The sequence below is a fragment of the Chelmon rostratus genome, chromosome 10 (assembly GCF_017976325.1).
Source record: "Chelmon rostratus isolate fCheRos1 chromosome 10, fCheRos1.pri, whole genome shotgun sequence".
NCBI classification, from domain to species: domain Eukaryota; kingdom Metazoa; phylum Chordata; class Actinopteri; order Chaetodontiformes; family Chaetodontidae; genus Chelmon; species Chelmon rostratus.
The window spans coordinates 26,148,046-26,175,238 of NC_055667.1; the positions used below are offsets into that span (position 1 = coordinate 26,148,046).

General features: G+C 43.5%; 1 protein-coding gene across 1 annotated transcript in view; it reads left to right on the forward strand.

Moving 5' to 3' along the window:
* Window positions 1-24,213, forward strand: part of plxna3 (plexin A3) — an 80,907-nt gene extending 56,694 nt beyond the window's left edge. Inside the window, exons 13-38 of the mRNA XM_041944965.1 lie at window positions 799-999; window positions 7,259-7,355; window positions 7,919-8,109; window positions 9,281-9,429; window positions 9,528-9,648; window positions 9,868-10,004; window positions 10,100-10,270; window positions 10,385-10,478; window positions 11,028-11,147; window positions 11,912-12,031; window positions 12,480-12,623; window positions 13,943-14,177; window positions 15,114-15,256; window positions 16,773-16,928; window positions 17,047-17,147; window positions 17,517-17,583; window positions 17,900-18,046; window positions 18,896-19,055; window positions 20,006-20,109; window positions 20,687-20,783; window positions 20,869-20,946; window positions 21,050-21,162; window positions 21,553-21,722; window positions 21,810-22,022; window positions 22,653-22,803; window positions 24,084-24,213. Of these exons, the coding sequence (XP_041800899.1) occupies window positions 799-999; window positions 7,259-7,355; window positions 7,919-8,109; window positions 9,281-9,429; window positions 9,528-9,648; window positions 9,868-10,004; window positions 10,100-10,270; window positions 10,385-10,478; window positions 11,028-11,147; window positions 11,912-12,031; window positions 12,480-12,623; window positions 13,943-14,177; window positions 15,114-15,256; window positions 16,773-16,928; window positions 17,047-17,147; window positions 17,517-17,583; window positions 17,900-18,046; window positions 18,896-19,055; window positions 20,006-20,109; window positions 20,687-20,783; window positions 20,869-20,946; window positions 21,050-21,162; window positions 21,553-21,722; window positions 21,810-22,022; window positions 22,653-22,803; window positions 24,084-24,179 (3,576 nt within the window). The 3' untranslated portion in view covers window positions 24,180-24,213. The remainder of the gene's footprint in view (window positions 1-798; window positions 1,000-7,258; window positions 7,356-7,918; window positions 8,110-9,280; window positions 9,430-9,527; window positions 9,649-9,867; window positions 10,005-10,099; window positions 10,271-10,384; window positions 10,479-11,027; window positions 11,148-11,911; window positions 12,032-12,479; window positions 12,624-13,942; window positions 14,178-15,113; window positions 15,257-16,772; window positions 16,929-17,046; window positions 17,148-17,516; window positions 17,584-17,899; window positions 18,047-18,895; window positions 19,056-20,005; window positions 20,110-20,686; window positions 20,784-20,868; window positions 20,947-21,049; window positions 21,163-21,552; window positions 21,723-21,809; window positions 22,023-22,652; window positions 22,804-24,083) is intronic.
* The last annotated feature ends 2,980 nt before the right edge of the window (window positions 24,214-27,193 follow it).

Here is a 27,193-nt window from a genome sequence, read left to right on the forward strand (position 1 = left end):
CAACGTTCAGATCACATGACTGGAAGGTGCAGTCAGTCCCGCCTGACTGAAGGAGGGAAAAAATAATCATTAATTCATTAATATTGTCTATAACTGGTACGTTTAAATGTGCTCTAATCAGTAATTCATATTAATAATGGATGAAATGTCTCTATGTGGTGTTCAAGTGTCTCTGGTCATTATGAGCTTTTTAGCCTCTTTTAGCTGCTAGTTTTTTAGTTTTGGTTGAGTCTCAGACACACTTCACTACCTGCTGAGCAGCAAACAGCAGACACACACACAGTTAGAGACCAGCTGGTGAACTTAGTGCAGCATTTAGCAGCTAAAGAGGAAACCAAACCAGAATGTCATGTTGTTCTGTGTAGGTTAGCAGCTAAAATGGTTTGCTTCAGGTTAGCTGCTGTTTTATTTTAGCAGCTAAAAGAGTTTAAGTTCAGGTCAGCTATCAGTTTGTTTGTTGTGTGTTGTTGGTTCTGTTTCACAAATGTTAAATAAGCTAGTTTTCATTGATTTTGATGGGTTCTGGTTGTTGCTGATGGTCCTGAATGAGGACCCACAAGAATCAATATTAGACTCCCTGCTGCTTACACTGCACATGACTAATATTTATTTTGCAGCTCAGCACTGCTGATGGTTCTGTCTTGTGTACAGCTGACTCTAACACAGACCAGACCTCCTCCAGATCTGCTTTAGACACTTCCAGACCTCTTTTATCAATTTAAAACTTGTTCCAAGCTACAAAAAGACAGAGTGAATGTGTTGAGCAGAGTGTATTAACCCACCTTTCTCTGGCTGCAGGGCTGTCCTCAGATCCTCCCCACCTCTGACATCCTGGTCCCGGCAGGGATGGTTCGTCCAATCACGTTGCGAGCTCGCAACCTCCCCCAGCCTCAGTCGGGTCAGAAGAACTACGAGTGCGTGTTCAACATCCAGGGAAAGGTTCAGCGCATCCCCGCTGTCCGCTTCAACTCCTCCTGCATCCAGTGTCAGAACACCTCGGTGAGACACGACGCCACCCAGCATGCACTGTATGAAGTATTATCAGTAGCAGTGGTTGTCATGGTGACACTATGTGTACAGTATGTTCTGACATCACAGTGTGACAGGTCAGTGATGTTTGAACTGACTGAGTTCAGAGTTCTGATTGGCTGAGAGGTGATTGAACAGAATATTACACACACACACACTCACACACACTCTCAGCTAAGAGGAGGGTGAAGGTGACTCCGTCGACTGTGAAGCATATTTGCAGCATCAGCAAGCGCACGCACACACACACACACACGCACACACACTTACAGAGTCTAACAGCTTTTTTCTTTGTATTGAAAAATGGATGACATCACAAGTCAGACTACAACCCCCACCTCTTCACCCAGATGCCCTCCATCTCTCCAGTTCCACCGTGACCTTAGGGTGTGTGTGTGTGCGTGTGTGTGATGACCTACTGACCTACAGGGGTCGGAGGTCAGGCTTCAGGTGGACAGCCAGTATTGATGTGTCTGAGTGGGATTCATATATCCTGGAAACACACACACACACACACACAGAGTGCAGATTGATTATTGTCCTTTACTGAGACGACACTCACTGCATTCTCAAAACACACACACACGCACGCACACACCAACTGTTGTCCGTCTGCTGGCGCTCATTTCCTGTCCTTCATCTGTCTTCCTGTCGGTGAGCCCACCCTGAAGATGCCTCACACACATACACTCAAAAGCACACACATTATGCACTGACATACTGCTGTTAAATGCAGACAGTAGACGCCCACGCACAGACACACACACATACAGATGGTCAGTGTGTGTGTCTGCATTTAATTAAGTTACTATTCCCAGAGGAAATTGGCCATTTAGTACAACAGCGCGCGCGCACACACACACACACACAGAGCATCTCTGCTGTCTTAACATTCCTCACACACAGTGTGTTCAGTCTTCAAAATAAAAGCACAGTCAGTATTTGTGTCCAGCAGACAGAAGCAGGAGTGGGGGGGCAGGAGTGAATGTGTGTCAGTCGAGTCTTAAAGGTCCAGTGTGGAAGATTTAGTGGTGAGGTTGCACCTGAACCCCCCTCACCTCCCCAGAGTCAGTGTTTGGTTTGTCCATTCTGGGCTCCTGTAGAAACATGGCGGTGCGACATGGTGGGCAGGACCTGCTCCCTCTGTAGATATAAAGACTCACTCAGGTAACAGAAAGGTAATTATTCACTAATGAATAAAGATTGTCAATATTATATTCCATTTCTGCCATTAATCCTCCACACTGGAGTTTTACAAGAACAGTTTGACACTTTGAGAGTGAAACGTCTGTCAGGACGTGGCTAGCTTAGCTTAGCATAAAGACTGGGAGCAGGGGGAAACAGCTAGCGTGGCTCTGTCCACAGTTCATGTTGTGTCTGGTCCGAACAGCAGCGTGTCTGACTTCTGTTTCCTGACTGCGTTCAGGCGGCCGCTCAGTCGGTCGCTGTAGCTGTCGTACGCTCTGCTGGATGGATGATGATGCTGATGATGATCATGTGATGAAGATGACATGTGGAAGCAGAGAACTGATAGATGAAAGCTTGGTGTGAATGGACAGAGGACGTGTTTTCTCTCCTCTTCCTCCTCCTTTCTTTAATCCACCTCGTCTCTTTGCCTGCAGTCATTCTAAAAGGACTTTTTCTTTCCTTTCTCATCCCTCATATTATCTACTTTTCTCCATATCTTCCTCTCCCTTCCCTTCATATTTCTCCTCTCCTCTTCTTTCCTCTTCCCTCCATCTCCTCACACTGTAGCAACACAAACATGTCAGTATTAAATAAATAAGGTGGAGATTGATATTAATAGGATGAATAATATTTCATCATGCAGTGCTGCTGCTTTCTCTCTGTTTTCAGGGCCGCCACATTTTGAATTATCCTCGGGTCTATTTCTGCTCAGGTTTGACTGCCCTTGGATTTATTTATTTATCTATTTACTTCTAATTTATGCATCTCAGGTTTGTGTTGGTTTTGAGTGTTTTTATTGTTAGCTGTGAAGACCTTGAATTCCAGTGTTCTTACCTTCATTTAACCAGGAAGTCTTATTGAGATACATTTGTCTCTTTTACAAGAGAGAACTGGTCAAAAATGTTCTCAAATAGTCACATTGGAAATGCACATAATTAATCTACAGCATGTAACATAATAGCACCCAACCTGAGAGGCCTTAAAGAGGCAGTTCTTAACAAGGTCTAGGTTTTGTCCTGTACAGGGAAAGCAGTGCTTTTGGTATAACTGATAAATATGCAAGACAAAACTCTGAAAATAAACGAGTATGAACATATTCTCCTTGAAATGTGGCCTGCAGAGGTGTACAAGCTGTACGGACATGCAGAGAGAAGTTCATTCACTTCAATTCAATGTGGGTTTTCTGGGAGCAGCCTGGTGGACGTTAGAAGAACTGCAGCTGATCACATTTCAGTTCTTAAAAGAAGAACAAGAACAGAGAGACACAGTAGCAGCACACACACACACACTCACTCACTCACTCACTCACTCACTCCTGCTGCTGTTGCCAGGCACCTCTGACCCCATAGCGACAGGCCTAGCGACCGGGCAGGGGTTACCATGGGGACGACAGAGCCACACACACACTACACCAGTGTCCACCAGCTCTGTGACATTAAGACCCAGCAGGAGAGACAGAAACTGAGGCAGACAGAAGCAGGAAAAGAAATGAAGGAAAAACAACAGAGAGAAAAGAAAAAAGAACAGGAATGAAGTTTATTGTCCCTGAGGGGAAATATTTCCCAGTGAATTACACAGACGAACAAGCAAAGTGACAGAAAACACAGATCACACGTGACAGCGCTCAGCAGGTCCCAACAGCCAATAGACACAAGAGGAAAGCTTTGTAAAGAGGAAGTGGAGACAGGTTCACTCTGCAGAGCTGCTTCAGCTCTGAAAGGTTTCTCCCAGCACAGTGTTCACATGATCTTTATGTACTGAAAGGACGGCTGGTCCTAAACCATCCTGAAGTGGAGCCTGAATGATCGTTCTGCTGTTCCTGTTAGAGATTACTGGTGATTAGATTTGATCCATGTAGCTTATTGATACCTGTCACACTCACCACAGTGTCTGTTCAGGTGTGAAGGGCAGGTGTATGTTTTTTCTGGCGTCCAGTATTCTTGGGTTCCGGTTATATATTATACGTCTGTGTGGAGTTGATAGGTGTTTTAAACAAGGTGAAGGTGAGGCAGCAGTGAGGGGAGGACAGCTGTGTGTGTGGATTTATTGTCAGTGTCATAAGTCATAACGTGAACCACGGAGGCCAGCTCAGGACGTTCACTGTTCATGCTGTCCTGAGTCAGCACAGAAACAGAACGGAGACACAGGCTGTGGCAGCAACAACGCTAAAGATGCTAACTGCAGAGGATGGCCATAAAAGTTCAATACTTGTGTTTGTACACAGCAGTTTGGCTATGGTGTGTGTGTGTGTGTGTGTGTGCGTGTGTGTGTGCAGAACTCTGAGCTATGATGCTGTTCTGTTGGGCTCAGCTGGCTGCTTTTAATGGAAAATCAGGGCATTAGACACACACACATTCTCTCTCTGTCTCAATTGGTCTTGGTATTCCACATATTTCAGCTGTGTGGTCATCACTCTAACACACAGCCATACGCACACACACACACACATACACACACACTGTTATGAATAATGTGGTCGTTCTTGCAGTGCTGCAGAAAAAAATCATTTTAATATCAACGGTTTATTAATTGCAGTGCAGTGTGTGTGTGTGTGTGTGTGTGTGTGTGTGTGTGTGTGTGGTAAAAAGCAGTAAAACACTGGTTGAAGGTGAAGTAGTTTTTGCTGAGGAAGTAACATTGAACTGAAGCTGCTGTGACTTAATGGAATTTGTTAATTTTGTGTGTGAGCGTGCACGTATACACAATGCGTGCACGCTCACACGCTTGTGTGTGTGTAAGTGTGTTTGTACGTGTGTGTGTGACGTGTGAGCATGCTATGTGTGTGTGCAGCAGACTCAGTCCTGTCATGAGGCACAGTAGATATTTTGCTAAAGTGAGGTTATACAGCTGCCACCTCTTTATTGTGTGTGTGTGTGTCTGTGTGTGTCTGTGTGTGTGTGTGTGTTTTGTCATGTACTTCTGCGCAGTAAGTTAATGAAATGAGCAGACCGGGATCATTAAGACACATTGATTTTCAATCTTTCTCTGTGTGTGTGTGTGTGCGTGTGTGTGTGCGTGGGTGTGTGTAGGCACACATGTGTGTGTTGCATGCTTGTGTGTGTGTGTGTATGTGCGTGTGTGTGCGTGTGTGTGTGTGTGTAGGCACACGTGTGTGTGTTGCATGCTTGTGTGTGTGTGTGTGTGTTTGGCGTCAGATTATCTGGTGCCATTCGAGTTGAGCTGACATATTCAGGACACAGCCTTTCTCTGCCTTTTCAACAGCACTGGAGATGATGTATTGTTCATTTCACAAAGACCACACACACACACACACACACACACATGCACACACACACACACACACACACACACAGTTATATTTTTGTTAACACTGTTTATCTGAGATGAGGCACACACAGACCGGCAGGTAGATCAGGTTCCCACCGAATCCATTATTTTGTTTCACGACTGCTTTTTGTTGGTTACCATGGAGACCTGCAACCACCATGACAACACTGCTCTGCTGCTGTGTGTGTGTGTGTGCGTGTGCGTATGCGTGTGTGTGTGTGTGTGTGTGTGTATTTTCCATCTCTTTTCCTTTAAATCTGTGCTGAGTTTATCCTTTATGGACAGACTGTGTTTCCTTTGTACTGCTACTGCACTTGTATTACTATTAGCAGTATAAATAGACCTGCTGTAGCCTAATACTGTTAGCTGTGGAAATACAAGCTATTGGAAACAATGACTGTGGTAATATTTGCTTTGTGTTTATTTTAGAAGTAATAACAATATAAGTTGTAGTATCATTAGCTGTGAGTTAGTGTAATAACAGTAGCTGTACTAAGCTGTATTACATCTACATATGACACATACCTCTAGCTGTACTGCAATAACTGGTAATTCTTCAGTCACAGCTGTGTGAGTTTCATTAGCAGTCATAATGTTATCTGCACAAACAGTAAAACAAACATGAATGTTACGACAGCAGCAACCATTACAATAAAATTAGCTTGCGCTGTAATGTTATTAAATATTAGCTGTCATAATAGCTGTAGAAATGCTAACTGTATTTAAAGTAGCTGAAATCATGTTAGCTGCAGTAGCATGCAGTAAGCTCGTACTCTTAGTTGTATTAGTTGGCTGCAGCAACATTGGCTGTGGTAACTGGACTAAAGCTTGTATTAATATTGCTGTAAGAACAGTAGCTGTAGTATCAACAGTACAATTATTAGCTAGGTGTTGTGATGTTAGCTGTTGCAACAGAACTAGCCAGTCTGGCTTCAGTAGTTGTACAGTGCTGTAAATGTTAGCTGCAATAGCTAATGTTAGCTGTGATAACACACTACATTAGCTGTAGTTACTACTGAATTACATCAGGTTTTGTGACTAGCTGTAGCAACGTTAGCGGTAAAGCAATGGCCTAGCCAACTTTACTACAGCTAGGCTAATATTTATACTTTTATCCTATTTATACTATACAAATGTTATCTCGAGAAACAAATTTAGTAATATTAGCTATAACATTTGCTATTGGCTCATTAAATATTAGCTTTAGTAGCTAATATTATCATTATGTGGTTTGTGATGGTAGCTGTTAGAGCAGAAGCAATATTAGGTGTTGTACTTCTCATTAGCCGTGCTAACGTTAGCAGCAGCAGCATTGGCTCTGATAGACTGATTTGTTCTGATGCATAATCAATACACTTGTAGCATCTGTCACTGTTTTTATGAAGCATATTTACTGTGGAGCGCCTTGTTAGCTGAACGGTTACAGCAGTGGTTTGTATGACCTGCAGACTCTTTCAATCTGTCCAATATTCATATATATATATATATATATATATATATATATATATATTTGTATACAGTATATATGTGTGTGTGTGTGTGTGTGATATGCTTTTTTAATAGGCTGTACTCCCACATGCAGTTATAGGTCCCACAACATTTCTCCCTCTTTAATTAAGATATCTGTGGGATCATAATTAACACACAGTTGAAAGAGCTAAAAAAGAGTCAAAATATTTTAATGACCTTCTTTCTCTCTCTGCCCGTCTCTGTCTCTCTCTCTGTCTCTGTCTGTCTGTCTCTGTCTCTGCAGTACTGGTATGAAGGGGACGAGGCTGGCGATCTCCCCGTGGATTTCTCTATTGTCTGGGATGGAGATTTCTTCATCGACAAGCCTGCGTCTATGAAAGGTAAAACCTGTTAATCATCATTCAGTCAAACCACCACTGTGAAAATGTTCAAACCAAGAAAAAGACTTTGACTTCAGAGCTTCAGAGACTCATTTCCCTGATAAAGAATGATTTCTGTTGAATATAGAAGGAAGAACTGCTTTTGATTTATTTCCAATTAAAAAATCAGTCAAAGTGCAAACACACTTCTCATTGGCTGTAATTAGGATTTATTTCAAAGATGCTCCACATTCACCTCTGTTTTACCTTCACATTTGAATGTCGTTATAGTGAATAATCTTAATTGTATTGTCACAGCAGAAAAGGGGAAATTACACATCGAGACAACGAAACCCAAAAATATGAGGATAAAAACATTCTATATAAACATTATTATTTTTAAGGGAACGTATCTGTACTGCAAAAGGGAAACTTCAGCCATTGAGGATGAAGAAATAAACAAAGCAAAAGGTTCTTTGAGCCGTAAATGAGCTGCTTTTAGTTTTACTGATGTATCCATATGAAGAAGTAAAATAATGAATCAAGTCCTGTTAAGCTCCTCATGTGTTTGTTGTGTTTCTCAGCGTTGCTGTACAAGTGTGAGGCTCAGCGCTCCAGCTGTGGTCAGTGCCTCAAAGCGCCTCCGCCCTTTGAATGCGGGTGGTGCACGGAAACCAGGAAGTGCCTCCTGCGCCAACACTGTCCTTCAGCCGAGCAGAACTGGATGCACCACGGCCGACACAACCTGCGCTGCAGCCACCCGCGAATCACCAAGGTCAGGAATCAGAGCCGCAGCCTCCTCATCACTGAGGGATCCTCTGTGATCCCGGACCAGAGCCGATCCAGGCTGAGCTCTGCTGTAGACATGAAACGATCAATCAGTCAGGTTGCAGGAAAACTAATCTGTAGATATTTTGATTATTAATTTATTCTTTGGAAAAAAATCCTAACGATGACTCTCTTCCAGTTTCCCACTGATGAGCATCCGTTTTTTTATTATTTTATCTTTAACATTTTGGGCTGCTGGTGATTTTTACTCCTTTCACGCATTTAATAGACCAATCAATCAAGTCATTGATTTGTAATGAAAATCATTATTTCTTGCTCCTATGATGCTCAGTTAGGGTTCGTTAGCTCAGTTCATTCCACTTCACAACAAACTGGAATCCATTTTTACAGCTCAGTTAATAATTGAATGTAGGTAACTGATAAATGATCGGCCTCGTTCAATAATAGCTATGTGACATTTCAATGATTTCTAGTCGTAATTGATTATTTTCTCTTTTTAACAAAAACACTGTTTTCATTTGCAACTTATTTACAAATCTTTCTGCTATACTGTTTGTGGTGGATCAATCTGCTGATTATTTCCTCCATCAATCAATCGATCGTTCGGTTTGGAAACATTGTGAAAATAGTGAGAAATGTGGTGACGATGAGGCCAAAGTGACGCCTTCACAGTGTTTGTTTAGTCCAAAGCTCCACATTATTACAAACACATTCAGATCATTCAGAGGAAAAGCAGCAAATCAAACACCTGAGAAGCTCAAACTTCAAAGGTTTTTCCAGGAAAAGTCACTGAAACTGCTGAAATTAATTTTCTATAAATCAGCTAATTGATTAATGGACCGATCGTTTGAGCTGTACTTTTAGAAACTGTTGGGGGGTTTCATTGATAACAAAACATCACATGTTATAAACTTTTTATATGTTTGTGTGTGAGAATCAGAATCTGCAGAGTAACTAAAGCTGTCAGATAAATGTAGAGTAGTTAAAGTAGAAGGTAGAAATACTCAAGTAATGAACAGGTACCTTTGTGTACTTAAGTACAGTACTTTCTAGTAAATATACTTACATCCCACCACTGCTGGCCACTGTTAGATCTTTCCGGTTTCAGTGTAGTCAAACACTGATAACTGATAAGTGATCGATCTCGTCCTCCGCAGATTGACCCTCTGACAGGACCTCGGGAGGGGGGCACGCGGGTGACGATTGAGGGCGAGAACCTGGGTCTGCAGGTGAAGGAGATCGCTCACGTTCAGGTGGCCGGCGTCCGCTGTAATCCTGTTCCCTCGCAGTACGTCAGCGCTGAGAGGTCAGTCTGTGTTAGTGTGTAGATATGAACACGTGACAGAACATGTCAGAGGCGTGTGCTGACTCTGTGTGTGTGTGTGTGTGTGTGTGTGTGTGCAGGATCGTGTGCGACATGGCCGAGGCGCTCCTCCCTCACTCTCCTGGCGGCCCCGTTGAGCTCTGCATCGGCGTCTGCAGTGCCGAGTATCGAACCCTCTCCACCCAGACATACTCCTTTGTGGTGAGTGTGTGTGTGCGTGTGCGTGTGCGTGTGTGTGTGTGGTATTGTTGGTATTGTTAGATGCAGCGTTAATGCTGTATATTTACTGTTTAAACATCTGTGTGGACGCAGGATGTTAATGGTGATCAGCTAATGATGATCCCAATAAATAATAAATAAGTGGTAACTTGTCCTGTTGCCCTCCTCTTCCTCCTCCTCCTCCTCCTCCTCCTCCTCCAGAGCCCCAGTTTCAGTCGTGTCCGTCCAGAGAAGGGGCCCGTTTCTGGGGGGACCAGACTGACGGTGACAGGGCGACATTTGGACGCCGGCAGCGCCGTCAGCGTTTACATCGACAAGGAGGAGTGTCTGTTTGTCAAGTCAGTTTGGAAAAAATAAATCTGCTGCATGTTAAACATCATATGATGTCAGTGAACAGCCAATCACTGAGCTCCCTCCCCCCTCTCTCTACCAGGCGTACCAATCGGGAAATCATCTGCATAACTCCCGCCTCTCTGTCGGGCTCTGGCCCCGCCTCCATCCGTCTGATGATTGACAGGGCCGAGGTGACGAGCTCGGACACCAAATACATCTACACGGAGGACCCGACCATCACCAGCATCGAGCCGAACTGGACCATCCTCAAGTAAGCACTCCAGATCCATGTCCTCCTCAGCAATACTCCAATAATCAATCAGAGTATTGATCTGTAACCTGAGCGTGTGTGTGTGTGTGTGTGTGTGTGTGTGTGTGTGTGCAGTGGCAGTACAGTGATAACAGTAACAGGAACCAACCTGTTGACCATCCAGGAGCCCAAAGTCAGAGCCAAGTACGGAGGAGTGGAAACCAACAATGTGAGAACAAGCTGAAACTTTAACCACACAAACACTGACGGCAGAGGTTCTCAACACGGGGCCGCGGCCCTTCAGGGGGTCACAACATCAGTGGTGCAGGGAGTATTCACATCCTTTACTGAGGTGGAACTGCTAATACCACTCTGTGAACACGCTCCACTGCAAGTAAAAGTCCTTCAAGTATTATCAGCAAAGTGTTGCTGTATCAGTAAAATGTTCGTGTCAGTGTTTCTCTATCGTATCTGATGTTTGTGGATTAATATCTACAGCAGCAGTGCAGAGTAAATGTACTTAGTTACATTAAACCGCTGCATAAGATTCTGAAATACTGCACAGTTGCACTGTTTCAGACCTCCCAACTGATTTCAATGAAACATCTTGATAAAGATGTGAAGAAGACAGTGATGAAGGGTCCTTTTCATCACGTGGCCCTTCATCACTGGTTATGTGATGCATCCTGATTTTTCCTCATTTCATTTTTTCAATTCAAAGGCCTGAAGTTTTATTTTTCCTCAATCAGCAGTAAACCCAGTTTTTCCGTCTCCGTAGTTCTGCACCGTCGTCAACGACAGCGCGATGACGTGTCTGGCTCCTGGTTTGATCTACAGCAAACCAAACCCACCAGAGGGGGCGCTGCGCCCCGATGAGTTTGGCTTCATCTTTGACCAGGTAACACACACACACACAGCTGATATTGTACACGGTTGAATTCAAAGAAATTTACAAGATGCTTAAATTAGTTAGTTAATTAGTTAATTTTTAATTAAACTAGTATCAAAAACAACAAGATTAAAGTTAAGATAAACACTTAACTGATCCCGCAGGTCCAGAACAGGTATAGGCTGCATACACAAAGGCACAGAAAGGACAGACCAAGCATGGTCCAGAGTCAGGAGGCCAATCCAAAGTCGGAATCTGGTCCAGAGCCAGAGCCTGATCTAGAGTCAGAACCTGGTGCAGAGAGCCCAGTCCACAGAAGAGACGAGACTGGAGCAGAAATGAGAGCTTCAGTTTTTTCCATTTCGAGCTGCAGGAAATGATTTTACCATCCAGTTTTTTTATAGCCAGTTATTTAGGAGAGTATATCTGAATGACAAACACAGGAGGACCAAGGCAGGAACCTTGGGGGACACCGCAGCACTGGCTTTCAGGTGAAGAGGATGGATCGATCCTTTAACTTGATGTGTAAACAGCAGATTCTCTGACGGATGTCCAGGCAGAGGCTTAGTTGTAGTTGACTGGGAACTTTCAATGGGTAGATCTAATCTGTCCCGGACAAAGACGACTCTGTGACAGATTCAGTATTACTGCTAAAGTAGTTGTAACATTTGCAGTAATAATTGCAGTATTCAGTCCTGCAGTAGGTTAGTCAGTCCCTGTAGAAACATGTTTACGTTACATTAATATTACATCAATATTCTGCTCCTGTCCAGGTTTCCTCTCTGCTGGTTCTGAACTCCACCCCTTTCACACACTACCCCAACCCGACCTTTGACCCCCTGGGGAATTCTGGGATCCTGGAGGTCAAACCAGGGTCACCCATCATCCTCAAGGTGAGAAAAAAAAACCCACAGCAAGTTCAGAAGAAGAAGAGTCACAATCTGACTGAGACACCGTATTCATCTAGAGTGGACTGAACAGTGTGTGTGTGGTGGAAAGTAACTAAGTACATTTACTCAAGTACTGACGTACTGCTACTTTCTATTTCTACTCCACTGCTTTTATTTGATACTTTGATTGACTTTGCAGATTCAGCGTAAAAAATGTAATATTATGGATGAAGATAAAACTTTATTGATCCTGCTACTCGTATAGATCGTTAAAATCAGCTCCATGTTTATCAGCTGCAGCATCAAAGTGATGAACACATGAACGGATCAATAATGAGAATCCAATAATACAATATACATTATTCTGAAATGGGCCATTCTGCAACTTGAGCACTTCTACATTGTGATACTACTACTTTTACAACAGTACTTCTTCCACCTCTGGTTTCAGGGTAAAAACCTGATCCCTCCGGCTCCCGGTAACAACCGGCTGAACTACACGGTTCTGATTGGAGAGTCTCCCTGCCTGTTGACCGTGTCAGAGAACCAGCTGCTCTGTGATTCGCCGGATCTCACCGGAGAACAGCGAGTCCTGGTGAGTGATGGGATCTTAGCCCCGCCCTCTTGTTTTTCACCTGTCACCGATGACTGAACATGATTGGTTGATTGATTAAACACTTACCGAAATGACTGAGGAGAAGTTTAAAGTGACTACATTTCCATCATGTCGTAGTTTCATGGACAGAGAGGAAAAGAGGAGGAGAGAGGCTAGAAATGAACGAGAGGACAGGAAAGGAGAGTCGAGGAGGAGAAGAGGAGTATAAGTAGAGGGGAGGATGAGGGGGGTCTTTATAAAGGTGACAGTCATTAAGCGCAGCCACAGGGAGTCATGGGTAATTGGTCTGAAGTCACAGATCAGAGGGTGACACACACTCTCACACACACTCTCACACACACACACTCACACACTCTCTCACACACACACAGATGTTCAAAGTGAAGTGAAGTTTTTCTACCGGACTATTGATATATTATTAACACTAGTGATTATTAATCAATACAGAATGTCATGTCAGTGCTTCGTCTCATCGTCATCAACTCATCTTCATCATTTATTCATCAGTTTGTTCATATGAGCTTTCATCTGTTTTATAATCGATATTTAGAACCTGTCAAAGGAAACGCTTTAATAAAACATTAATACAAGAGACAACAGAGATAATTAATATACACATAGTATGAATATATGAGTGTATACAGCTGTGTGTGTGAGCCAGCCTCTGGTGCCAGCTGGACCACCTCGACACATCACCAGCTCTAGACCCGAACTCCTGGACTGGACTCTCGCTGTTGGGAGAGTTTTAGTGTTTCACTCTGAAGCGTCACCTCAATGAGACTCAGGGCGTTTTTAAACCTGCATCGTTCAGTCCAGTTGAATCGGACTCTGGTTAGTTTTCCACCCTTGTTTGGCTGATCTGAACACAGCAGAGAGGGAATGCTATCTGTCCGGTCTCAAACGAATTCCGGAGCGCTTTGTTAGTGGTGGAAGCTCTGCAGGTTTGAGCAGCTCCTGATGCACTGAAGATGAGTCAAATCGGATGTTAGCAGCTGCAGAGTGGATTGAGATCTGATCTAGACTCACTCAGTGAAGTCTGTAGACTTGTTGATATGGACTGGACTGTTTTTCTCTCAGACGTCGTTGGGAGGTCGTCCCAAAGCGGAGGAAGAACAGCAAAAGAAGAATCACCTGACTCTGAAAAGCTTGAGTTGTTTAGAATAAAATAAAATCATCAAACCTTCGATGAAGTTCAGAATACATGAAACCGTGTTGCTAGTGTTTCAGTAAGGAGCGTTTCATATTTGTTCCAGTGCATCCCTGATGTTAATGTGACACTGCTGTCTCCGTTTCTGTAGATCCTAGTTGGTGGTCTGGAGTACTCCCCGGGTACGCTCCATATCTACTCCGACAGCGCCCTGACGCTGCCTGCCATCATCGGTATCGGAGCAGGCGGAGGGGTGCTGCTCATAGCCATCATCGCCGTGCTAATCGCCTACAAGAGGAAGACTCGTGACGCAGACCGGACGCTGAAACGCCTCCAGCTGCAGATGGACAATCTGGAGAGCCGGGTGGCGCTTGAGTGCAAGGAGGGTACGTTCTGTCGTGTGAGGATGATGTGGTCTGGGCTTTAGGTCCCCTTGTACAAAGGCTGATAGCAAGTGTTGGTGTATTTCTGATAGCTTATGGCAAACCACAGCCAGCACAGTGACCAATGGCACAGTCCCTGTGAGGTTTCCAGGGAACCAGCAGAGATGCTGATGGACGCAACCAAGTGACATAATACCCACAAATCACGCTGTCCAGACCTCTTCCAGTCTTCACCAGATCAAAATCTGTTAGCATCAAGCTAGCAACAATATCCCCAGTTTCCTCCATTGAAACAGCCGCTGCTCCTGTTAGCTTCCGTTTCATCAGAAGAGAACCCTCACTCTTAGTGGTGCTAACGAGCTAAAGTAGGACCCTGATTGAGCAGATGCGGGGGGTTAGTCAGCTTTCCTCAGGTGGATTTTGAGGTGTTGAGAGGGGCTTCATTTTGACAGATTTTATAGTAAACTATTGTAAGAATGTAAATAAAAATCCAAAACTTGCTAATTATATTTTAGTTTATCTATAGTTGGAATTGTGCACATAAACATCTCAGCAGAGAAGCTGACGTTCACGCCTCCCAAAATCTCAGTACATCTTCTGTGGACCTGCCAGCTTCTGGTCCAGAAGTAGTGTAGCTCTCAAACTAAAGGCACAAACTGTTGATGTTGAAACAAAAGAGGTATAAAGTGCTCATCAGTGAGCCTGAGAGAGGTTAGAGCCAGGCTAGCTGTTTCCCCCGGCTTCCAGTCTCATGCTAAGCTAGGCTAACCACATCCCAACTCCAGCCCTGTACTGAACACATGAGATTGACTCAGAATTTGGGATTCATTAAGATCTTAAGGGGATGGAAATCTAACTTCTTAAAGTCATAGTCGTGTTTAGTGCGTAAGCTGTGCTGCTGTTTAACCTCCAGTAACAAAGTGATCTTGCTGCCTGCAGCCTTTGCAGAGCTGCAGACAGACATCCAGGAACTGACCAACGACATGGACGGAGTCAAGATTCCCTTCCTGGAGTATCGAACCTACACCATGAGAGTCATGTTCCCTGGAATAGAAGAACACCCCGTCCTCAAAGAGCTCGACGTACGTATGACGCACACAAATATCACTTCATTATCCACCGAGCAAACACCAGGAATATTCCAGAAAGAGTCTGAGCCGCTTTTAAAATCTGTGTAGTGAAACAGAACAACCCTCCACGGTGTCTGCGGCGTCTGGGCCTCCATGCAGCTTTAATTAAGCAAACCCAGCAGGAAGCTCTGAGCCACTGAGCCTCTGTTCTCTGCATCCACAGACATGAATTAGATTTTCTCAGTTCCTAATAACTAGGTGTGGAAGTAGATCAGTCTCTGGGTGGAAGGATTTCCATGAATTGGATGAGAAATGGCAGAAAAGTTTCTTTGTGTGAATCTTTGTTCTCGGTGGATCCATTTTAGCTCCAGAGCCTTTCTGTCTTCTTAATCCACTCTGACTCTTTTTTATGCTGTTTTTCTGCACACTTTAACCCTCGTCCTGCTTTAGATTTATGGAGGTTTCTATAAATGTGAGAGATAATATTGCAATCTATACATGTCTATGTGAAGATATAAATTTAAGCTCTGTCAGAGATTCACACCAACTGTAAACTTCAATGTGAGCCTCCCTAATTAGAAATATACATAAATAATATTGATAGTGCAACATGAAAAAAGCTCATATTAATGGATTTTATCAGTCACATTTCTGTGTCTTACTTCTGCTTTGGAGGATGCCACTCTGGAATCAGATGACTGTGGGCTAAAACATGAGTCCAGTCTGCTGAATTAGCTGTTAGCAGCTCCTGTTAGCAGCTCCTGTTAGCAGCTCCTGTTAGCAGTGTAAACATGGATGTACAGACAGCTCTCACGATTGTCAGCGATTGTTTTCTATGATTTCTTAATGGATTTAAATTCATTTATTCACAACAATGCCACATATCCTTGAGGAGGCATTTAAAGTGTTACCAAAAGAGTTAAATAAAAATGTTTTCAATTTATAATATTTAAATATTTTGAAACTCATCTAAATGACAATGATGCAATGATGGAATCAGTTTTTTTTAAGATTACAGATTACAGATTGCAGATAGATTACATATATATTTGCATTTTTAAGTAATTTTTGATATAATTCAGTTCAAATCAGAATATATATGTATATAAGTATTCAGAGCCTTTAGCAAAGCAACTAGTAACTTACTGAAGTAAAAATATTTCCCCCTGAGATGTAGAGCAGAAGAAGTATAAAGCCATGCAAAATGAGAATACTCAAGTAAAGTACAAGTACCTCAAAGTTGTACTGAGGTCGAGCAGTTGAGGTGGATTATCTGTCTGTTGATGAAGACTGTTGGGGTGAATCTCTGCTGAGAGTCCTCAGTCTTCTTCCTCTGGCAGCTCGGTCTGGACTCTGGTTCTTCTTCAGTGATTCTGTAAATGTAAATTTGGCTAAAACTCGAACACAGTGTATCTCGTCTGCTCCAGTTAGATGTGGGTTCAGTTCTCAGGTGGATTCTGGTCCAGTGAGCTGAGGGTTGTCAGGGATCAGACAGTAACTGTTTGGTGTGTGTGTGTGTGTGTTTCAGTCTCCAGCTAACGTAGAGAAAGCTCTGCGTCTGTTCAGTCAGTTACTGAACAACAAGATGTTCCTGCTGACCTTCATCCACACTCTGGAGGCTCAGAGGTCGTTCTCCATGAGAGACCGAGGGAACGTCGCTTCACTGCTGATGGCGGCTCTGCAGGTACCTGACAACAACCTGAGCAGCCCTTAATGATGTTTATGAAGCCCATTAATGAATGTATCTAATAATAGGTGGTTAACAGTACCTGAACCTTACATACTTCATGTTTGTCTCTCAGGGTCGTATGGAATATGCTACAGTGGTGTTGAAGCAGCTGCTGGCCGACCTGATCGAGAAGAACCTGGAGAACAGGAACCATCCCAAACTACTGCTGAGGAGGTCAGTACTGGAGTACAGCATCCACAATGCTGCATGACGACAACAACAACAACGATATAATGAGACATGTTGGAAATAAAACGGTGCTTTTTTAAAAAAGATCAATTGTGTATGTAATGCATAGAACATTTAGTTTTCTTTGTTTTAGTTCTTTTGTCTCTTTTTATTTACATTTTATGCTTCAAATAAGAAAGTGCTGAAAATGAAAATTATAACACACACACACGTGACATTAGAGATGCTTGTGTTGTATCAGAGGAATATAACATGTATTAATTTATTCTCGTTTTGAAAATAAAATTCCTGGATTGTAGATCGACCTGAGCTTTGACCTTTGACCTCTGTGTGTGTGTGTGTGTGTGTGTATAGGACGGAGTCAGTCGCTGAGAAGATGCTGACAAACTGGTTCACCTTCCTGCTGCATCGATTCCTCAAGGTGACCTGTCATCTCCTCACGTGGTCACTTCTTCCTTCCATCTCTTCCTTTTTCTTCTTCTTTCACTCCTCCTTCACCATCCATCCTTCCTTCCTTCCTGCCTTCCTTCCTCGTATCCCTAATTGACCTCGTTAAGCTCTTCCTCTTCAGTCTGACTGTGACCAATCAGATCAGGGCTGCAGTTGATTTATTCATAGGAAACGAAGGGGATTGGTTAAATCCTGCTGCTGATGAGTGTTGAGGATTAAACTGTGGTAATGAAGGGATTCAGAGTTGACATGGTGTCTGTCTGTCTCTCTGTCTGTCTGTCTGTCAGGAGTGTGCAGGCGAGCCTCTCTTCATGTTGTACTGTGCCATCAAGCAGCAGATGGAGAAAGGGCCGATCGACGCCATCACCGGGGAGGCTCGCTACTCTCTGAGTGAAGACAAACTCATCAGACAGCAGATCGACTACAAACAGCTGGTAACACACACACACACACACACACACACACACACACACACACACACACACTAAGCTTACACCGCATCAGAGACAGCTGCAATGAAAACACTGCAGATTCCAGTTTTCTGTTGTTTCTGCTCTTATTTTGGTAGATTTCTCCATCTTTTCTTCAGCAGTAATAAAACATTTCACTCATTAAGCTAATCTGTGAGATCTGGGAACATGCACACACCAGGAGAAAGAAGAACAGACTAACTGAGACTGACTGATACTGTGATGAAACTGGTAGAACTGGTTGCAACAGATGATCTGCAGCTGAAGATTCTGTCTGTCTGGTTCTGTGACCGCCGTCAGTTTAAATGTCAGAAAAACAGCCGAGCTGCTGCTGATCAATCTGATATCTGCTGATTCAGTCAGGAGACGTAATTATAGGATAGATGATTTTATCAGCAGCACCTGAGAAGAAGAAGAAGAAGAAGAAGAAGAAGAAGAAGAAGAAGAAGAAGAAGAAGAAGAAGAAGAAGAAGAAGAAGAAGAAGAAGAAGAAGAAGAAGAAGAAGAAGAAGAAGAAGAAGAAGAAGAAGAGATGCACCTGTTTGTCTGTCTGTCGTTGGATGGACGTCTGCACTAAACCAACATGAAGCCAGTAGTGGTCACATGATGTTTGGAAGCGTCCATGTTGTTTTCTCTCACTGGTTTGAGCTGACTGAGCAGAAAGTTCAGTGTTTGTCATGTCAGCTGATCATATTTACTGGTTATTGATCTACAGTGTGACTGCACTGACTGATTCATTGTCAGTGACTTAAACGATTGATTGATTATCAAAGTTCATTGAACTATTTACTGAGGAATCTCTCTCTCTCTCAGACTCTGATGTGTATCCCTCCGGAGGGCGAGGCGGGGACGGAGGTGCCGGTGAAGGTGTTGAACTGTGACACGGTGACTCAGGTGAAAGACAAACTGCTGGACGCCGTTTATAAAGGAATCCCGTTCTCTCAGAGACCTCAGGCCGACGACATGGACCTTGGTAAATGTTTACATCACAGACACAAGACTTCATCAGTCTGCTCACTGTAGTTTTTAATCAAACAAAAGGAAATAGTGTGGTTGTTGGGGACTATTTTCAGTGGTGGATTAAATCCACGGTAATTAACTACAGTGTGTTCATGGTAATGAAGCAACGTGTCAGCCAGTGCGACAGTGTGGCTCAAATAGTTTTAATAGTAGCTAGTAGGTCCAGTCACTGTTTTTTGGATCAGCACATCAGCTGCTGCAGAGCTGAAAACATCATCAGCAAATGAATATGTTTACTCAGATGGCAGTTTTAAACCCACATTCACACCAGACTTGAGGTGTTAGCAGTGTGTGCTCTCTAATGAAGCATCAAGTCGCTCAGTCTGCACTGCTGGTCTTCAGCTGGCTGACAGATGTCAGAAATAGTATCAAAATTACACTGATGTCAAACATCTGATGCTCTTCAAAAGGCAAGCAAGTCTGAAGCTATACTGGCAGCTCTGTGAGGCTGTACTGAGACACGGTGGTGCTTTGAGCTAAATGCTAACATCAGCATGCTAACATGTTCACAATGACAACATGCTGATATGTGTATGGTATGCATCTTAGTTTAGCAGGTTAGCATTTGCTCCAGCTGAGGCTGATGTTCTGCAGGTATTTGTGCAGAAAGCACAGTATTGGACACATTAACAAGTTGACCTGATGGTGGCGCTAGAGGAAAGGTCAGAGGATCACCAGAGTTATTACAGTTCAGTTATTACGTCTGAACCACATTTCATCACAATCCATCAGTCCGGACTAAAGCGTTGAACAAACAGAGAAACATTACCGTCCATAGAGCCATGCTGCTAACATGGCTAAAACTCTAAAAGCTAGCGTAGCCTAGCTAGCATAGCCTAGCTGCTCCTCAGTGAAGACCAACAGAGAAACAGGCTAACTGCATGTTTGCGTTTGTGTTGTCAGAGTGGCGTCAGGGCCGACTGACCAGGATCATCCTGCAGGACGAGGACGTGACCACCAAGATAGAGAGCGACTGGAAGAGGCTGAACACACTGGCACACTACCAGGTATACACACACACACATACACACACACACACATACACACACACACACACACACAGGACACCACTGACAGTCTGTTTTAGCAGAATATCTGATTAAATTAACCCTAACATAAGTTTTAAAATTAACCTTTTTTGTACTACTGATGTCTGAAATAATTTCTCCATGTTTATGTTGTGTTTAAAATCGTTTGGGAATTTAGGAGACTCTGTTATGCTTGTTTGCTTCAGAGGTGCCAGTTGGTAGAGTGTGCACACAAGGCGAAATACTTTCTGACTTCTCGCCTGTTAAGTCTCAATACGCTGATTGTCATTGTATTAAAACACAGCATCATTCAGCAGCAAACGATGTGTTTAATGCGGGTCCAGATGCAGATTAGAAACTCAAAACATTTTCTCTTGTTCGGTGACAAAGCCTTAGTTCAAGCTCTCTAAGTGAGTTCCTGCAGTGACACATGTGGAGTGTATCCAGATTGTGGATGGGATAAGACTCGACTCAGTTAGCTGACTGAATGGATAATTAGTCAGCTGATTGATGGAGCGATTGGCTGTTTGACTGATCTGTTGCTGTGTGTTGCTAGGTAACAGACGGCTCCTTGGTGGCGCTGGTCCAAAAGCAGGTTTCTGCCTACAACATCGCCAACTCCTTCACCTTCACCAGATCACTGAGCAGATACGGTACAGCACACACACACACACACACACTCACACATTAACTCTCAACTGATCACAGAAGGTGACTTCTCTCTCTTTGTGTATTCAGAGTCATTACTTCGAACGTCCAGCAGTCCTGACAGTCTGAGATCCAGAGCTCCAATGATCACCCCGGACCAGGAGACAGGTACTGCAGCTGCAGCAGTAGTATTGGTCGTAGTTGTGACCAGATTTGTGTACGATATACTGTGTGTACTGTACTGTACAGGGTGTGTGTTGTTAATTTTCAGGAACTAAACTGTGGCACTTGGTGAAGAATCACGAGCACAGTGATCAGCGAGAAGGAGATCGAGGCAGCAAGATGGTTTCTGAGATCTACCTGACCAGACTGCTGGCTACCAAGGTAACACACACAGCAACCAAACAGGACTGTTAGCTGCATGTTATTCATCATCTTTGTCTCTATCCACTCATTTCGTGTCTTCTCTCTGTTGTCGACCATCAAACAAGACAGAAAGACAGAAACGAAGGTGTCAAAAAAAGTCAAATGACAATTCATCCTGAAGGAACGTGAATTTGACAACCCATCCAGTAATTGTCCAGACATTTAAGTCTGGACCAAAGTGGTGGACTGAGGGACGCCACCCACAGAAGCATTTTTCATAGTTTGTTTGTTTAAGCGTTTGGGTTTTTTTGCATTTAAAGTAAAACTTTTATTTGTAATAAACGGTCATTGTCATGAATTCTGACTGTTAAAATATTTCATCCCATGCTTTGTACCTCCCGCCACTAGGGGACGCTGCAGAAGTTTGTGGACGACCTGTTTGAGACAGTGTTTAGCACCGCCCACCGAGGCTCTGCTCTCCCATTGGCTATCAAATACATGTTTGACTTCCTGGATGAGCAGGCCGACAAACGACAGATCAGCGACCCAGATGTCCGACACACCTGGAAGAGCAACTGGTGAGAGAAAATCAAACAAATAACAGGCAAAAAACAGAGACAACAGTTAAAAGATCTAACAAATCTTTCCTCTGTGTGTGTTTGCAGCCTTCCTCTCAGGTTCTGGGTGAACGTCATAAAGAATCCTCAGTTTGTGTTTGACATCCACAAGAGTAGCATCACTGACGCCTGTCTGTCGGTCGTCGCTCAGACCTTCATGGACTCCTGCTCGACGTCCGAACACAGGCTCGGCAAAGACTCTCCATCCAACAAGCTGCTCTATGCTAAAGACATCCCCAACTACAAGAGTTGGGTGGAGAGGTAGCTAACATGCTGACCAAATTATATGATCTGGTTGATGCCTTACCAAACATGCTAACTAGCTAAAACACTACAAAGCACAGCTGCAAGAGCTGTGGGGTGTGGTAGCTAACATTCTAAGAGGTTAATATACTGCGATAAGGAAAAACAAGACTGCAGACTCAAGCAGCCAATTAACAAACTCACACATAACGCAACTACAAGAACTGGATAGAGAGGTAGCTAATCTCTTGCCTAGTCTAACTAGTTATTATACCCACCTAACACACCATTAGCTTTACATTACCCACTGCACACTACAGTAAACACACTGTCATCTCCCACAGCTAACTGCTTGTTAAGATGAAATAAAACTATATCATTACAAAGTTACCAGAGAGGCTCCTTAGTGTTGCAAATAAACTCCATCAGTGAGACCAGGAGTGAGACACTTAATTAATTAGTCATATTAATTAATGTTGACAGCTAATAAGGCAATTGTCTGTTTGAGCAGAAGTTAGAAAGAATACACAGTTAGTACTGGAGACTGGGTAATTATCTGGGTTCATTAACCTTAAAGCAACACATTAGCTTGCTGATGCAGTTAGTTAAGTTTGAAGTTGACACTGAAACTCTTTGTGCTCTCTGCAGGTACTACAGGGATATTGCCAAGATGCCCAGCATCAGTGATCAGGACATGGACGCCTACCTGGTGGAACAGTCCCGTCTCCACGGCAATGAGTTCAACACACTGAGCGCACTCAGTGAGCTCTACTTCTACATCAACAAGTACAAGGAAGAGGTGAGGGGGCTGGGGGTTCATCTCTTGATTGTTGGTTGTTTGCTTGTGTAGCCGTCACCAGTGTCAGGTTTGACGTTAGTCTATTTGGATTGGCCTGGATCTCACCTGCTGCTATGTTAGCAGAGGGTAACAATGACTGTGTCCACGAGTGCATGACGGAGGGAAAAACATCACATGGGTTATTTACAACTGTGTCAATTGTAGCGATTGCATCACTTTGCTCCATCCCAAGCTTCCAGTGCAAGATATCTTTTCATTCACTGGTCCGATTGACATGAACTCTAATGGCCATAGTAATGGTGCCCAATCGATCCGAGACAAGAGTTAACAGCCACACTAGGACCAATTTAAATCTTGGCGAGATGATGGTGCTGGATGAAACATGATGGGATAACCAAAGTTATTACAATTCAGGCTGCTGGGAACATACAAAATATCTGTACAAAATTTAATGGTAATCCATCCAGCAGGTGCCAAATCATCTATTCATTCATTCATTCTGTTCAGCATGAAGTGGCAGCGGTTCTACTTGGAGCATCTTCTGGATGTCTGAGCACCTCTGTCTGGAAGGGTTAACCCAGACATCCTACAGAGGAAACTCATTTTGAACAGTTGTATCTCTGTTCTCATTCTTTTGGTCACTACCCAACTCTCACGACCATAGGTGATGGTTGGAATGTACCAGTGAATCCAGGGCTTTGCCTTCAGGTTCAGTTCATACTTCATTGTGATAGTTCAGGGAGTCAATGTCATGTTGATCTTAGCCTCATTTAAAACAAGACTTTGGGATAATTGAACTCCTTAACTGCAGTCCACTGTTTTCTGGCAGAGTACTACAGTCTCAGTCTTAGAGGTGCTTACTCTCATTGCTGCTTCGCCCTCAGCTACAAACTGCTGAGACATTTCTAAAAACAAACTGTCAACCTTGCGGTGCTACTTAATGAACATTCACAAGGATTCATCTGTTAGGGACCATGAATATCTGTAGAAAATTTCATGGCAATCCTTGAGATATTTCACTCTGGACCAAGTGTAGGACTGATTGACTGATGTGGTCATCCATGGAACCAGGCTGGTATTGTGCCTAAATATATTATGATCTAATGGGCAGACTCCATTAAAAGATTATTTCATGTGGCACCGCCCTCAGAACAAACTAAATTTTCTTTTTTATCTCCATTACTGATAAAGCTAGCTGATATAGTTTTATATTGTATAAGGGCTGCTCTTGGCTCCTCTTCTTCAGGTAGCCTTATCATGTCTTTCCTCTGTCTCTGCAGATCCTGACGGCATTGGATCGGGATGGGTACTGTCGCAAACACAAACTGAGGCACAAACTGGAGCAAGCCATCAACTTGATGTCTGGAAGCAGCTGAGAGGAGGGGAAGGACGAATGGACTGATGGACCGATGGACTGATGGATGGATGGGGCGATGGGGATGAAGAATGGGGGAGGGGGAAGTGAGGGCATTTTGTTTTTCTGAACTGCTTGAACAGTCAGCTGACCTTCTCAGTGTTGGACCGAACTAACAGCCACAGCTCCAGCCCTTTAGCAATCAATCCATCAGCAATTCATTTGTCAATTGATTGATTGATTGATTGATTTGAAGACTGATTAACTGGCTGGCTGGGACCCCAACTACCTCCTGTTGGTGGGTTTTGGGGAGGAGAATCAGTTTCCAAACCGATTTGGATACATTTACAACATGGCTTCAGCGTGGAATGGAGTTGTTTTGAGGAAAAACAAACTTTCTAGATGCATCTGTCGGTTTGGATTTGGATTTAAATTCACTGCAGGTGTAAGCAGGGATCAAAACAAGGTTGCTGTGGAAACTAGGCTAAAGACTGAGTCAGGTTTCACCAAACAAGGAATGTGGACTAATCGACCTAATTTCAGGATTCACAGCCTGGTTTGGAACTGTCACATGCTGGGTTGAGGAGCCAAAGGTCAAGTTAAGTTTCTGTCAAAGCTACAGACTCAGACCAGAAAGGATCAAGAAGCTAAGCTGATGGTCAGAAGGTTACGGTAACGTCAACCTTACCTTCAGAGCCTCACTGTAGCCTGGACGAACCCAGGCTAAATATCAAACGGTCAAAGTCAAGGCTTACCCACTGCAGAAGTTGAAGCCTCTTTGCTGATGTCTTTATTTTGGGCTCTATTTTGTCCTCACCTTGAATCCTTAGCCTTGAATGGAAGGATCGGGATTCACCGTAAGATGTTCAGGTCAAGCTTTAAGGAAGGAAGCGGCAAAGTCAATCTTGAACTTGTTTGCGAAGGATTCAAGAGGTTGTTTCAAGCTTTAACAAAGGAGAAGGAAGGAAATGAATAAACTGATGTCCCAAAAGCTGATGACTTGACCCAACTTTGAAATCACTGCTTAGTCTCAAACCATGTGGAATCCAGGTGAAAAATAACTGGAATCTTTCGAGATCAGGAAATAAGGACTATATGAGCTGAGACAATTTGACTTGACCTTGGACTGTTCAGCCAAGCCTCGTCAGGATCTAGAAGTTTCCAAGTTGCTGTTTTGAATAACCACTCAATGTTTTTCTCTGGACAATCACTCTGTACCACAGCACACTGAGCCCTTTGCCTACTGACCGACCAGTACCTGTGTCCATAAACTTGTCTCCTCCCACCATCTTCTTTTCCTTTCCTTCCATCCTCAACTCCTCAGAATTTCACCTCCTACTTTGCTTCACCCATTTCTTCACTTCGTCTCCTACTCTATCTTCCCCTCCTTTTCATCCTTACTCGTTTCCTCTTTCACCCCATTTTTTATTCCTCCTCCCCCTCAACCCTGCTCCATCATTGGTCAGTCATGCTGGCCCCTGGCCATTCTGTTGGCCAAGAAGACTCTTTAGTAATGTACTGCCCGACCAATCAAGACTGTGGAATTCGCCAGAATCATGAATAATTAAACAGAAATTAATCCAGAATTACGTTTGAATACATTCCAGCACAGGCACACAGGCAAGGTCTGTAAATAAGCAGGTTGACTCGCAAATTTTTTCAGAAGTGAAGAACTTCAAAAAGTGGACTGACGGGCATTTTTCCAGGACCAGAACAACCTGGAAAAGGGGGTTCTGGATTCAGCACCGGTCGGACCTTGCACATACACCCACATACAGCCATGCTTTACAGCGCCATGCTAACCGTGCCCAGGGGAAAATACTGTGCAGAGCTACAAGCCCAGTGCCATGTAAAGACCGGACCGGATCACGTCAGAACTGGACCGGACTTGGACCAAACCCGGATCAAAAACAACCTGGAATGGAGTTTTAACCGGACCGGACTCAAGAACTTTTAAGACTTGTGGCCATAATTGTAAACAACAAAAAAAGAAATAATAATAATGATGATAAAGTATAAAAGTTAAAAAAGAATACAAAAAGAAAGGAAAAAAAGAAATATTGAAATGTTAACATGTAACAAGAACTTTGTGGATTTGACAGTTTGGATTTTAAGGAGCTGAACTTGTATAAAGCTGAACATTATGCTACATCAGAGTCTGGAGAAAGAGAGAGAGCCAAGAGACAGGGCGATGGATCGGACTGAGACCAAACCGACCCCATCCTCAAACCATCAAACCAGACTGGACTAAACCAGATCAAACTGGTTTTAACCAGACTGAACGAGTTCTACGTGGAACCTGAAGGAGCTAAACTGAACTGAATCTCAGCTCCGTATGTCAAAGGTGGAAAAACAAACTGGACTTTTGGTACTTTTTTGCCAAACTGGATGTTTGTTTGAGCAGGAGTGTAGTGTCTCGGATGGAGAGGTGGCCTGGAGGTTTGGGTGGCGTTTGCAGGGGTCAAATAGTTGCATGTGTAGCTTTGGATTGAGTCTTTGTTTTGATGAGCTCTTGTTGCGCTCTTGTACAGCCTAAAGAGGAATGATGGTGCTTTCACACTGTTGGCTCAGACTCAGTTCTTCAACTTAAAACTCAAATGATCATCCTTTTTTGACCTCGGGTGCAAATGAGGGGATTGTTCCTCCTTCCACCTAGATGGTCTACGTCAAAAATGAGCACCAACCCTGTTGACGCTGGTCACTAACTATGACTCCAAAAACTGAACCCAGTGTGAAAAACTCTTATTCCCTTTATGAATGATAGATGGAGGACTTTCCAACATGGCAAAGCTGCACCCCTCATCCCCCCATACACCTCATTTTTTCTGTGGTAGGACATTTTCACTTTGCACAGCTGGATCTTATATATCGCTCAGAGGTTCGTTTTCTTTTTCATTTGTCCAAATTAAACTTCAGCAATGAAATTTGACCTTTTGAAAACACACAAAAGCTACGAACCCTGCTGCATCTCCAGGGAGACCAGGGAGACCTGGTTAAAAATCAGAATCTGTGGGAAGTGCAAACTTCAACACACAA